The sequence below is a fragment of the Eumetopias jubatus genome, unplaced genomic scaffold (assembly GCF_037043125.1).
Source record: "Eumetopias jubatus isolate StellerSeaLion01/CBP00866 unplaced genomic scaffold, mEumJub1_p1.0 scaffold_1, whole genome shotgun sequence".
NCBI lineage: Eukaryota > Metazoa > Chordata > Mammalia > Carnivora > Otariidae > Eumetopias > Eumetopias jubatus.
In genome coordinates, this window is record NW_028274807.1 from 74,607,827 (window position 1) to 74,622,374 (window position 14,548).

Genomic DNA, 14,548 nt, shown 5'->3' on the forward strand with positions numbered 1-14,548 from the left:
TTAGAACTCTTTCGGTGCAATGTTTTTTAATTAAAAGAAGAAAAATTATGTTTTTTTATATTTGTCAACATATTTATGATTTCCAGTGCTATTTATGCCTTCCTATATAACCTAGTTACCATCTGGCATAATTTCCCTTCAGCCTGAATAACATCTTTCAGCATTTATTATAAAGTCTGCTAGAGGTTAATTCACTTATTTTGTTTAGCTGAAAATATTTTTACTTTACGTTACCAATTTTGAAGGATATATGCACTGGATATAGAATTATGGGTTCAATTTGCTTTTTCTTTTAGCACTTTAATGACTTCATTCCATTGTCTTGTCCTTTCCATTGCTTACTGGTGTTTGATGTGTTCTTTTCCCTTATCTACTTTGTTAATTTTTTTCCTTTATCTTTATTTTTCAGGACTTTGTTTATAAAGTACCTGACTGTAGTTCTGGTGTATTTATCCTGCTTGGGATTTGCTTAGCTTCTTAGATCTACATCTGTAGGGACTTTTACATTTACTGTATTTGACAGATTTTAACATTATTTATTCATTGTTTCTGCTTTGTTCTATTTCTTTTACTTCCACATAGGTTAGACTGTTTGATATTGTCGACAGGTTGCTGACTGTGTGTGTGTTTAAATCTTCATTTATCTGTGTATTTTAGCTTGGATAATTTCAGTTAATCTATCTTCAAGTTCACTGATGCTTTCTTTTGCCAGTTTCCAGTTGGTTAATAAGTACATCCAATAATTTTTCCTGCCTCAAATCTTGACCTTTTCAGTTCTAAAATTTTCATTCGGTTCTTTTTTCCATCATTTTCATTTTTTTTCTACTTCTATTTCTTATTTGTTTACTCATTGTGTTCTTTTTCTTTAAGTCCTATAACATTTATAGGAGCTATTTTAAAGTCCTTGTCTATTAATTTGAACATCTGGGTCCCCTTCTGTTTTGTGTTTGTTTGATTTTATTGAGGGCTTAATTGGCTGATTATGGGTTACATTATTATTTTTAAAGATTTTATTTATTTATTTGAGAGAGAGAATGTGAGAGAGAGCACATGAGAGGGGGGAGGGGCAGAGGGAGAAGCAGACTCCCTGCTGAGCAGGGAGCCCGATGCGGGACTTGATCCTGGGACTCCAGGATCATGACCTGAGCCGAAGGCAGTCGGTTAGCCAACTGAGCCACCCAGGCACCCTATGGGTTACATTATTGCTAGCTATATCCATGTTTTGTAATTTAGTATGTTAGACATTTGTATGATAGATTATAGAGTGCATTGCATTATCTTTTGATAAAGATTGTGTGTTTATCTCTTGGCATTTAGATAAATAACTAGTAGATCTTCTTGATCTTTTTAGGGTGTGTGTGTGTGTGTGTGTGTGTGTGTGTGTGTGTGTGTGTTTAGGTCTTGATTATTTTGCTTCTGTCTTTAATCTAGGGGGTGAAGGGACCTTATTTACAGTGTGATCATTAACTCTAAACTGTGGCCGTTCTGAGGTCTCTAGTGAATGTCAAATATCAAGGTCTCTTCTTTCTGGTTGTCTGGAAGTTCAGCATATACCAGCCCTGCACAACCTCTTATATCTCTATTGAGCTCTCAGTTCTGCAGTAGCTGTTCTAATCCGGGCCTTGGAGAGTCTTATCCTTAGCATGTTTAGTCCATCCATAAGCCCAAGATCCTCAGGAAATTCCCATATAATCTCCTGACTTCCATTCCATCAGGTTTCTTTTCTTTGGCCCCTTGATCTACAAATTCCAGTCCCTTTAGCAGTCCTAAACTCTAATTTCTGCCTGCACAGTTCAAAATAACCACAATGCTACACTTCAGCTTTACCTCTCCATTCCAGGGTTGGAAAGTACCCCTTGCAGAAAGCCAGGATCAATGTAGTACTTACCTCATATATTTTCCTTCTCTCAAAGATTAGAGCCCAGCAATTTCAGTTGACAAGTACCTGGAAACTGTTGCCTCATATTTTGTCCAGTACTTATAATTGTTACAACAGGAAGTTAAGTTTGACTGGTTACTCTGACTTCATGGAAGTTGACACATGGAATTTTAAAAATTGGAAAATTTGGGGCACCTGGGTGGCTCAGTTAAACAACAGCCTTTGGCTCAGGTCATGATCCCAGGATCCTGTGATCGAGTCCCACATCGTGTTCTCTGCTGAGCAGGGAACCTGCTTCTCCCTCTCCCTCTGCCACTCTCCATGCTTGCTGTCTCTCTCTGTCAAATAAATAAATACAATCTTTAAAAAAGATTGTATTTATTTATTTATTTGACAGAGAGATACACAGCGAGAGAGGGAACACAAACAGGGGGAGTGTGAGAGGGAGAAACAGGCTTCCCACTGAGCAGGGAGCCTGATGCAGGGCTTAATCCCAGGACCCTGGGATCATGACCTGAGCCGAAGGCAGACGCTTAACGATTGAGCCACCCAGGTGCCCCAAATAAATAAAATCTTTAAAAAATAAATAAAAATTGGAAAATTTCATGTAAATATATATTGTCAACCTTACTTGATAATTTCCAGGGCCCTTTAGAGTATTCAAAATGACTTCCCAAAAGGTATAACAATGGTTACATTGAAATATGGTAATTTGAAAATATCCCTACTTCCATTCTTACCCCCAAAAAGGAAAACAGAGCCTGAGGCACCAGAGGCATTCCTCCTCTTTCATGAATGTGCTGAGGGTATTCAATGCACTTGCCTTGATGTGCAAACCCATAGTTATATACTGTGTACATGCTAACTTCACAAGAAACAATGGTGTTTTTAAATGAAGAATCACACTGTTCCCTCAATATCTGCTCTCTGTCTCTAGAATAGTCAGAATTCTGGAAATAATTTTGATAACAGTGAACTGTAATATGATATATCTTCTTATCCACTCATCTTCTCCAGTTTCCCATTCCTACCTCACTTCTATACTTACAAGCTTTGGGCTAGAGGCTAAGTCAAATGGTTATGTGGCATTATGCCTCATTAGCAGATGTTAAGAATCTGAAAATCATATAACTTATCTCAGATTGATAAAAACATCCTCTATCAGAAAAAGAGAAATAGTCAGATTTATCTGGTTACTCTGTAAATAATGGCCAAATTGAGCCTTGAGCAGCATTGCCTTGATTAACCTATTATAGGGAAAACACATTTTTTTGAATTCTACAAGTAGAGTGACTTTTCTCAACCTACTGTTCAGGCTAACCCTTCTGGCTTGTGATATCAGATATAACCTAAAAAGTGCAACTAGAAGTAAATAAAGTTAGTGATATTCTAAGTACTAGTTAGGTACACCTTTGTTGTCTCTTAATGACTCAACCTTATAGTGAAGGTATGATTAGTATTAACTTATAGATAATAAAGCTAAGCTTCAGAGAAATTAAATAACTTGTCCAAGTTAAAAAATTAGGTATTTGAATCTTTGTCTGCCTCCAAAATTGTTTCCAATATACCACAGTTTTCATTATTTTATGATGATTTAAATTTACTTTGTTGTCTTGTAGGATATTGCAAGGAATGTGTTAACAAAGAAGGTTTATTTTTAGAGAAATTAGCTCAGTAGTTTTCCAGTCAAAATTATCTCAAAAGCATATAGATAAAGATTCAATATCTGCTGAGGTGTTTTTTTTTTTAAGTTATAAAATTAGATTTGTTCTAATCAAAGCAACTCAGTGTTTTTTAAAAAATACTTCATTTGAGATAATGTATTTTAGCATCTTGTTGCCTCTTTGTCAGGATGGAAAACAAAAGTTCTCTTGCTTGACTTAATATCATTATGTCTGACAACACAGTTGACAGAACAACTATTAATATACCAAGGATTTTCAAATTCTGTACATCTAAAAGCTATTAAAAAGTTAGCAAACCAGAAGCTTCACATCCAAATATTCAAAGGTTATAACCAAAGGAACTATCTATCTCTGGAGTTGTTGGACATAAATTGTTTTGTGAGAATCATCAATTTTTTTTTATTTCTTTCTTCCATATATACAACCCAATAAAAAGGTAGCTCAGTAAACAGGGGAGATGCTTTTGTATATGAAAAAGATTTTGGTTTTTAATTGGAAAGGAAAAAAATAAAAATGAGAAGGCCCTTTGTATCTAGCATATGTTTGAAAAGTCAGTAATTTTTACATATCATAGTCATTAGTCATAACTACCCACAGCAAAGTTTATTTCCTCGGACTACATTTTTTATTTTGTTTTCCTGATAATATATTACCAAAATTTTTGGTAGGTAAGCACTGTTTTTTAAAATAACCATATCTTATATGGACTCCTTAATTTCAAGAAATTATTTAACTATTGAATATGAAAAGACTACGGAAAGTTTAAATCAAAAGGGACATTTGAGTTTTTGCCTAGTTTAACAAAATTCTCTTTTACACTTAGGGTAACAAGGAACCTAAGACAGAAAGTGATCTTCCCAGTTTGAACACAGATTACAGATATACAGGAATAAAAATCTAGGTTTCATGAAATTCTTTCACCAAATTATTTTGACTCAGAATAGATTTTTTTTTAATTCCAACAACTATGGCATACATGGAATATGAAGGAAATTAACAATCATGGTGCTTACCTTCATAGAACTTAATTCATATGTTATATCACGCCAACTAGTGGTAAGTTATGGAGAAAAAAAAGCAAGGTAAAGGATTAGACAGTGAGGAGGAGGTGCTAAATTACATAAGGTAGTCAGGGAAGCTCTCTGAGATAGTCAGATTTGAGCAGTGACCTGAATGAAATGAGAGCAAACCGTGTTAACATGAAGACATTTTCAAGAACTGAGGATCTCAGTTGTGAGGGACTTGAAGTGGGTAATGCTTGTTTTTGAGAAGCAGCAAGGAGACCAGTGGCTGCAGTGCATTGAGAGTTCATTCATTCGTTGCACATTCATCCCATGGTATATTGTAGCTAGAGCTGTAAGGAGGAAATGGAGATCTGCAAAGAACGGGATGAAAATAAATTGTAATTAGGCTACCTTTTAATTATATTAACTGTACAGGATTATACAAGTCATATATTTCTAGTTGAGTTGGGAAGCATACATTTTGCAAGTAAAACTAGGAGGAGCATAAGTGGTTTTGAGTGATGTATCTCCAAAATGTAGAGACTTTATTGTTCTGAAGTCGAAGTCTTCTGTGTGAAATAAGTTCTTTCAAATAATTGTATAGGTCTTTATTGGTATCAAAGAGCTTGTACATGTGTTACATAATTTGACCATTATAGTTCCATGAATCTGTAGTAAACATATCTTCAGTTTATAGAGAGGAAATTGAGGTTCAGAGAGGTTAACTGATTTGCCAAAGGTCAGTTTGACAATTTGGAAAATTGTTAGTGCATAATAAGCCAGAAATTTAAAGAATGCAAATGATTTTACAGAAAATATTTGTTGTGCATTTCTTCATGTGTGTGGGTAATTTTCTTTTTCTAGTCTGTTCATTTTATGTTTTATTATCATTATCATTATTATTTTTTATAGGAACTTGCAAATGGTAAGTTTTAACTTAGGCAGTTTTACAAGCACTATTTAAATAAAACATGTAAGTATGTGCATTATATAATGGCCTATAATAAAAAGTGAGAATTAGAATAAGTGAGCTGGAGGGAAAACATTTTTTCTTGAATAAATTATGTGATTTAAAAGTGTAATGTTTTCATCTTGAACAAAACTTGTCCACAACTCATGAATGAGTGATGGTGATTGCTATAAAATTGCCATGCATGATATGCTAGCTAATTATGTGGAAAAAAAAACTTGATTTTGAAAGAAGAACAATGGTTTGGGGAAATAATATTTGTCATTTTACTTAATCTTCGCCACTTTTTTTTGACACATCTGTGGGTTTTTTTTATTACAAGTAATGTATATAAAAAGTGTGCAAATCATAATAGAGCTCAGTTAATTTTCATAAAGTGTACACACTCATGTAACCAGCTCCCAGATCAAGAAATAGGTCATTACCAGCATCCCAGGGTCCCTCCCCTTGCTTCATTCAAGCAACTACCCTCCCTGAACACTATCCTGAGTTCTATCACAGTAGGTTAGCTTTACCTGCTTTTCACCTCTATATAAATGGAATCATACAGTGTGCAGCAGTTATTTTTGTTTGTTTGTTTGGATTCTTTTGCTCCACATTATGTTGGTGAGAATCATCCATATTATTGCTTATAGCTGTATTTTATTTATTCTCACTGTTCTATAGTATTTTATGATTGTCTGAGCATACTGTATACCCATTCTACTATTGATGGGCATTTGGGTTGTTTCCACTTGGGAGCCATTATAAATAGTGTTGTTATGACCATTCTTGTATATGTCTTTTGGGAGATAGATAGATAGATAGATAGATAGATAGATAGATAGATAGATGATAGATAGATAGAGATAGATTTCATTTGTGTATAAATCCAGGAACAGAATTGCTGAATCATAGGATATACTTATATTTATAAATACTGCCAAAGAGTTTTCCAAAATGCTTTTACCAATTTATTCTCCTATCATTTATGTATAAGAGGTCCACTTGTTCCACATCCTTGTCAACACTCAGCATTTTCCTTGTTCCACATCCTTGTCAACACTCAGCATTTTCCATCTTTTCATTTCAGCTGTGCTTGAATACAACTCATGGTGGATTATTTCCAGCTCTTTTGAAGTGTAGTTGACAATTAAGAATTGTATATGATACATTGTGAGATATTTATCACAATTAAACTAATGAACATATATATCACTTCACATAGCTACCATTTTTTTCTTTCTTTCTTCCTTTTTTTTTGGGGGGTGAGGGTGCCAACACTACCTTATGGTCCAACAATCAGTCCCACTTGGGAATAAATCCAAAGGAAATGAATTCAGGATCTTGAAGACATAGCTACACTCCCATCTTCATTTTAGCATTATTTTCAATAATGAAGATAAGGAAACAACCTCAGTATCTGTTGGTGGTTGATGGATAAAGAAAATACGGTATTAATAAATATACAGTGAGATATTATTTAGCCTTAAAAAGAAGAAAATCTTACCATTTGTAATATCACAGATGAAGCTGGTAGATATTAAGCTAGGGGAAATAAACCAAATGCAAAAAGACAAACCCCACTTAATCTTACTTAAATGTGGAACTTTGAATAGTTAAACTTGTAGAAGCAGAGAGTATAATTATGGTTACCAGGGGTTGGAAGAGGGAAATGGGATATTGGTCAAGAGGTATCAAGTTTTAGTTAGGTAAGATGAATAGGTTTGGAGAGCTAATGTACAACAATGTGACTGAAGTCAACAATATTTTGTTATATACTTGAAATTTACTAGAAGGACAGATCTTAAGTGTCTTCACCAATTTTTTTAATGTAAGAATTATTATTTCACTTTATAGATGAAAAAACAAAGATTTATCAAAATTAAATGGCATGTCCAAGACCATACAACTAAAGAAACAGAGTCAATACTGTCATTCCATTCTGTCTTATCACACAACCTTTGCTGTTTCCTTAACTTAGAATATTTTGATTTAATTCAATAAGAATAAATCGAGTGCTGAATACACTGGACTTCCTAATAAACATTGACGAGTAACATGGTTTTGTGAGCAAAGCTCAGAATGTCTAGAATAGGAGCAAGAAAAACCATGATACAAGAAGCAGAGTGAGTTAAATACTGCAAAAAAAAAAAAAAGTAATACTATGAGAAGCTAAATGAAGGAAAGTTCACGATTACCTATAATGACTGAGAAGAGCATTTGTCATGGTCCTCTTGGATAGAGAAATAGAACAACCTAAGCAAAGTACAATTGGTGATGGGAAGTGTGGGCATGTCAAGGAACTCATACATGATATACACAGTATTGGCAGTGATAGTCAACCATGAAAAAAATATAACATTTTAACCATCAAATACCCTAAATGTCTCCTTCTTCCTCATGTTATTTATATTTAAAGGAGAAAGCCATTCAAATGAAGGTGGAAAGGGCTAAGGCTGACATAGTTATAGGCCGCTGGGGAAGAAGGGCCTCATCCTGGGCAACGGCAGACCCTAAGACTGGAGGGGAGAAACCAGAACAGTGCAGAGAGAAGAGTAAGGAAGAACCTGCATATGGAAGAGGGATCAAAGTAGAGGTTGGGGATCAGAGATTGGAACTGTACAGAGAGTAAATAAGAATCAGAGGAAATGGGGTGAGACTGGAAAGGATCCTGAGTGGTTGCCCTGGGCTTAAGTGGTATTCCAATTTTCCTTGTCATCTGGATGGAAACGGGTGGGTCTTGTTACCTTTCTAGGATAAAGCAGGGTGAGAAGGTATTTGGAACGTGAAAAAGAATTGGTCATGTAATGACTTGTACAATGCTAGAACAAAAAAATTGTTGTTTTTCGTTGCAAATGCTACTATGAAAGTGAGTTCTCAAAAGTAATTTTGGAACCCTATCAAAGGTTGTATTCATATTCCACTGAAATCCAGGTCAGCTCAAGCTGAATAAACTTAACACGGGAAAGACTTATTTTTAACTTATTTTTTTAAGATTTGGAAAGATTCTAGAGTAATAACTGTGAAAAGTAAACAGCATTTCACATATCTACATACATGATGTACATGTGGAGATGTTTGTTTCATCAACAAATATTTCTACAAGCATTGCTATGTACCTACAATGAACTGATTTCTTGGGATAATAGATATAAACACAATTCACGAGATGCAATATAGCTACTGGTTAGTCTTTCAAAAAAAAAAAATCCTCCTTATTCCACTTGCTATTTACACTGCTTTCAGTATATGCACTGGATTAATGTAGTCTAGGATTTTATCACCTTTGGCTCCAAGTCTGCTTGTCTCCATTACACACGAGATTTATTGTCATTCTGAACACACTTTTTTTTTAACCTCAGATCCTCTTCTGAATATATGTGGTTGCCCAGATGTTTGCCGAAAGCTTTAGATAATTTTTTTTAAAAATTATGTGTGTATGTGTAATTTGTTTTAGCTATAGTGGGAACAATCTATGTAGGACAAAACAGCTTATAGCATAGGGTCCTGGATGCTGGAGCAGATACAAACTTCATGACAAAAACACAGAATTAATGTCTATTTACATGACTGATTGTACTTTTCTGGCTATAAGTAAAAACTTAAGAAGAATAATGAGTTGAAGTTTTTGTAAATACTAAAAGTTTACAACAGGCTTCCATGTCCTTCATCTTACTTTCCTTAAAATAACTCAATTTATAGTTGCAAATGTGAAATTCAAAGAAGTTTAATCACTTACTTAAAGTCCCACAGCTAGTAGGTATGGTTCCCAAAGCAAAACTGATTTTCTTATTCTAAGTCTAAGACATTTCATTTCTCATTACATAAAAAGAGGGATTATAACAACTATATTGTAATTTTTTTGATGTCTACCTTCATATTTATGTTGAAACTATGTAAGTAAAGGTTGCACTTAGAATCATTATCCAAGTTTGCTCAGTGTGCATAAGGTTTTCTCACCATTTCCAGAAGGCTGTGCCCCACAGAAGTGCCTGCACTCAGCTTCTGACATTTTTTCCACCTGAAATGTTTTGCCCTGGGGAGGTATTAGATGCCTCATTTCCAAATTCTGACTCTGCATAACCCCCTTGAAATGACGTTAAATGGGATACTTCACTTGACTTTTCATTTTGGATTAGGACCTGGGTGCTGTGTCTGGACTCCACCAGCTCAGAAATTCAAGACCCAATCCCTGCCTAATGCTATTCCTGGCCCATGTCCCTGCCTGATATCCTGGACTTTTGCAGTTTTAAGAGCAGACTTTAAACAATTGTGAAACTCAACAGAAATCTCAGAGTTCATTATTTACTAAATAAAGGTGTTATTTTTCTCATATACAAAAAAAGACAATGTAGTAATTATCTTTGGTGGGAGTGTGTTTTATGATGGCTAGTCTCAAACTGGCAGCCTGGCATCATATGCAGGCTTGGTTATGCAGTAGAAAGCAATGTGTATGTAGCATTGCAAAGGTATTGAACCAGCAGCCAGGAGCTCATGGTCTAGCCCAGTGCCTGGATCTCCCTGTAACTTCCTATGACTCTCAGAGCAGTTATGTCAGTATCAGGGGCTTTAGTTACTTTGTTGAGAGAGAGAGAAAGAGAGAGAATGCAAGCACATGAACATGGATGGGGGAGAAAGAGAGAGAATCTTAAGCAGGCTCCATGCCCAGCATGGAGCTGGATGTGGGCCTCCTTCTCACCACCCTGAGATCATGACCTGAGCTGAAATCAAGAGTCTGGCACTTAACAGACTGAGCCACCCCAAGGCGGGGAGGGGGGGGGGGGAGCTTCAGTTACTATGTTAAATAAAGTCACCAAATTTAACTATCACTAAGCAGATTTGTATCTATCTTGAAGTTTTCATGTCTGTAAAGTATACTTCTAAATAAATAGGTTGTGTCAATATATTATAATATGTGTACACAATTCCTTGTCCCATATATTTTCCTTTCTTATGTATAATTTATTCATGGACCTTTCAAGAGTCCCTTAGTATCTAGGGTTGACTAGTACTGAGCTAGGCCTAGAAATAAAACCTGTGAAATTATTTTGATTGGTCTGTTTTAAAAAAAATATATACCTGGGGCACCTGAGTGGCTCAGTCAGCTAAGCGTCTGCCTTCAGCTCAGGTCATGGATCCCAGGGTTCTGGGATCAAACCCCACATCGGGCTTCCTGCTCAGCAGGGAGCCTGCTTCTCCCTTTCCCTCAGCTGCTCCCCCTGCTTGTGCTCTGTCTCTCTCTCTCTGTCAAATAAATAAATAAAACCTTTAAATATATCTATATATAATATATAGATATACCTAGTAAAATCTATAGTAAATTTTAGCATTTTCTAAGTCTTTTAACACAGTCCTTGAAGAAAACCAGAACTTCAAAATATCTTATAAATTGAATCTGAATCACTTTGTTTCCTCTACATGGCAATGATTAAACTTTGTCCTAATTATATTGAGACAAGGTTATAGAAGAACCCCATAGGCCCATCATTTACTTCTGTGTTGCCAGACAAGGAATATACAATAGTTTTATTCTTTTCCCTCATTTTCTCTAGTCACTTTGTTTCTCTGATTCCTTCTTTTGTTTATTGAGATAAAATTCACATACCATAAAATTCATGTTTTAAAGTGTATGCTTCAGTGTTGTTTTTTTTTCACAAAATTGCACAAACATCACTACCATCTAATCTCAGGATACTTTTATCTCTCCAAAAAAAGCAGCCACTCCTTATTTACCTGACCCCCAGCTGTTGGCAACCACTAATCTGTTTTTTGTGTCTGAATTTACCTATTCTGGATATTTCGTATAAAGGGAATCATACAACATATGGCTTCTTTCACTTAGCATAATGCTTTTGAGGTTCATCCAGGTTATCACATGAATCAGTCCTTTGTTCTTTTTTGTGGCTGAATAATATTCCATTAAATGTATATGCCACATCCTGTTTATCCAGGCATTCATTGCTAGATGTATGAATTGTTTCCACATGATGAATAATAGTGCTATGGACATCTGTGGACCTGTTTCTGTGCAGATATGAAATTCCGTTTCTCCTAGGTACATGCGTGGAAGTACAATGGCTGGCTCATATGGTAATTGTATGTTTAACTTTTTTGCAGAACCGCCAAACTGTTCTCCATGGCTGCTGCATTATTTGCATTCCTACCAGCAATATATGAGGATGACAGTTTCTTCATATCCTCACCAATAGTTTTTATGATCCATCTTTTTTATTACCACCTTCAGAGCAGCTATGAAGTCGTATTGCATACTTATTTTTCTGATTCTTAACCATTAGGTTTACTTAAAGTTGAGAGTGTCCTGTGGCATTTTATTGTTATTATCAATATAGTATAGATAGATATGTATATATTTATTATCAGTATATAATAATAATACATATTCTATCTGTATTATATATGTATATACACATATGTATATAATGTTCACAATCGCCTTTCCATCCCCCTTCCCATCACTTCAGTCTCATTTTCTTGCTCTGTAATTTTAGAACCATTTAAAATCCAGAGAACCTTCCAACACCCATTGATGCATCACTGTAGCTTTCTGCAAATGAACCCAGGGGACTAGTCTCTGAGTATCACCTAGAAGGACATGGTTTCACCCGGCATTAGTCCCTCATATTCCTCAGTAACTTAACTGCAGGTGTAACTGCATTAAAGCATTGGGGACTTAACACTTAAAGGGTTACAAGGAAGAAATTTTTCCAGTATATCGCAAAGACAGCAGTGAATGTGTTTCACATGTAAGATTCTTATATATGTGTAATTGAAGAAGATGCTATCACATTTGTTTTTCTTCTGCTTATCTTATAAGGGAAGGAATTTCTTCATTCCATGAAATATATTTTGTCCATTTGGCATGTTAAGATATGATTTCATTGCACTTATTATAAAGTTTCATTGTAAGTCACTAAACAAGACTCAGGCAGAAAAGGTGATCTTGAGAGGCAGTGATTGTGAAGCATGAAATGTGAATTCTGGCATTGATGCAGTAATCTGTGTGTGTGTGTGTGTCTGTATGTGTGCACGCATGTGTGTATGCATGTGTGTGTAACTTTGAATTAATCAGATAACCTTTTGGTTGTTTCACTTATCCAATGATGAGGTTGAAGTAGAGGATTTTTAAGGTTCCTTCTTGATTTAAAACTCTTATTCTATGTTTCATTGAAGATCACACAATGTAGTAGTAATATTTTTTCTACTACTTATCCCTGGGTATGTTGCCTGAAGTTTTGGTTATCAAGTTTAAAAAATGTTACAAAGAGATTAAATGAAAAGTTACATTTAAGCAAAGAGGTAGCATACTGGTGATTTTATGGAACAAACTTTGACTGCATAATAGAGTTATGTACATAGAAGGTAATCCCTTCAAAAACATCATGAACCTGTGTATGCTGTGGTTGTGTTTGATTTTGATTCCCAGGGATACATTTTACATGATAAGGGCCACTAAAATGTTCAGTAGTCAATCTCTTAAATTTACAAAATATTTTACTGGGATCAGACCTGAGTACAGCCTTGATTGATGTTAGCCCAATGAGTGATTCAAGCCTGACAGTTGTGTTCTGTGAAGTAGAGGTTGTTTAGAAAGGAAATCTTGTTTCTTGATTTTGTATGATGAATCTTTGTGAGTGCCTCTAGAAATTATGTGCAATTGCCTGATTTGTTCTTAATACAGGACCTATATTTCAAGTTCATTGCATTTAAGCATTTGCTAGTTCACTTTTAAATCCTTTCTCTCTTTTGTATCTTCTTTTCTTCTGCAGGATGTTTTCACTCCAGAATGCAAATTTAAGGAATCTGTATTTGAAAACTACTATGTGATTTATTCTTCCACACTGTACCGTCAACAAGAATCAGGCCGAGCATGGTTTCTGGGACTCAATAAAGAAGGTCAAATTATGAAGGGAAACAGAGTGAAGAAAACCAAGCCCTCATCACATTTTGTACCAAAACCCATTGAAGGTATGAAATGAACTTTTTTTTTTTTAGACCCTGATTTCTGTGTGTTGATGCCAATTTTGCTCCTTGTCCTTGCTCAGTGGAGTTTACTTAGAATGCAACATATCAAAATAAAGTTTCAGAAAACATAGTACTACCTCTTCCTAAAAAAGAAAAAAAATTCTATTACAAATACTTGGCACTTATTAAAAAAACTGCTTGAAATAGAAGCTAGAAAATTCCTGAAAGTAGAAAAATAGTGCTAGTTACCATTTAGAATGTAATTTCCTTCTCTGTTGAACACAATAATTTAATTCCTCAAGCTACACTCTTGACAAGCCAGTCATGTTATCATAGTGCTTTAAAGTTTGCAAAAAGCCTTTGGAGATATGTTTATATCTATATATGTTTATATATGCTAACCTATACATCTTTGTGAACAAATCTAACAATATGGTGTATTAATTTTTCTTTGTATTTTCTAAGGAAAGAAAATAGTATGCTGTTTACTGTGATCAGTAAACATTTACAGTATTCAATTTTATCCTTCTCAGTCAAGCCTATAACCTCCCCTCTCATGATCATTTAATACAGTGTTCACTTATTTAAAATTGATTGGTGGAATAAATAATTTTATGCTAAGGAAACCCATTTTGGGCGACTTGTTCCTTGTGGAAGATGAGACTATACTATTGGGGTAACCACTTTTGCTGTATTCATTCAAGCTTTTTAAGACCGGCTAAAAAATAGCAGTAACCTAGACATTTACTGATAAACTTCGTTTCTGAAAGTCACATTATAATCACTTAAAGCATTAGTTCAGCCTCCTTGTCTGTGGAAATAAGGAGATTGAGGCAGTGCATTACAAGTCTGTAACATAGCCAAGCTTTCTGTCCCCTGAATATCCACAAGGCATGGTCCGGTCGACTAGCATAACATCATAGCTCCTGCTGCACCATACCTATGATTGTAATAGTCAACAACCATTTGTTCAGTCAACACTGTGTTGGAAGCCCTGGGGGCAAATGTGACATTCGAAGCTCCTGATCCCTCTCAAAACTCCCCT

The 14,548-nt window shown here is 35.1% G+C and overlaps 1 protein-coding gene across 1 annotated transcript in view; it reads left to right on the forward strand.

The window, feature by feature from the left end:
• Positions 1-14,548, forward strand: part of FGF12 (fibroblast growth factor 12) — a 268,909-nt gene that overhangs the window by 237,200 nt on the left and 17,161 nt on the right. The window contains exon 4 of the mRNA XM_028101058.2: positions 13,308-13,506. Within this exon, the coding sequence (XP_027956859.1) occupies positions 13,308-13,506 (199 nt within the window). The remainder of the gene's footprint in view (positions 1-13,307; positions 13,507-14,548) is intronic.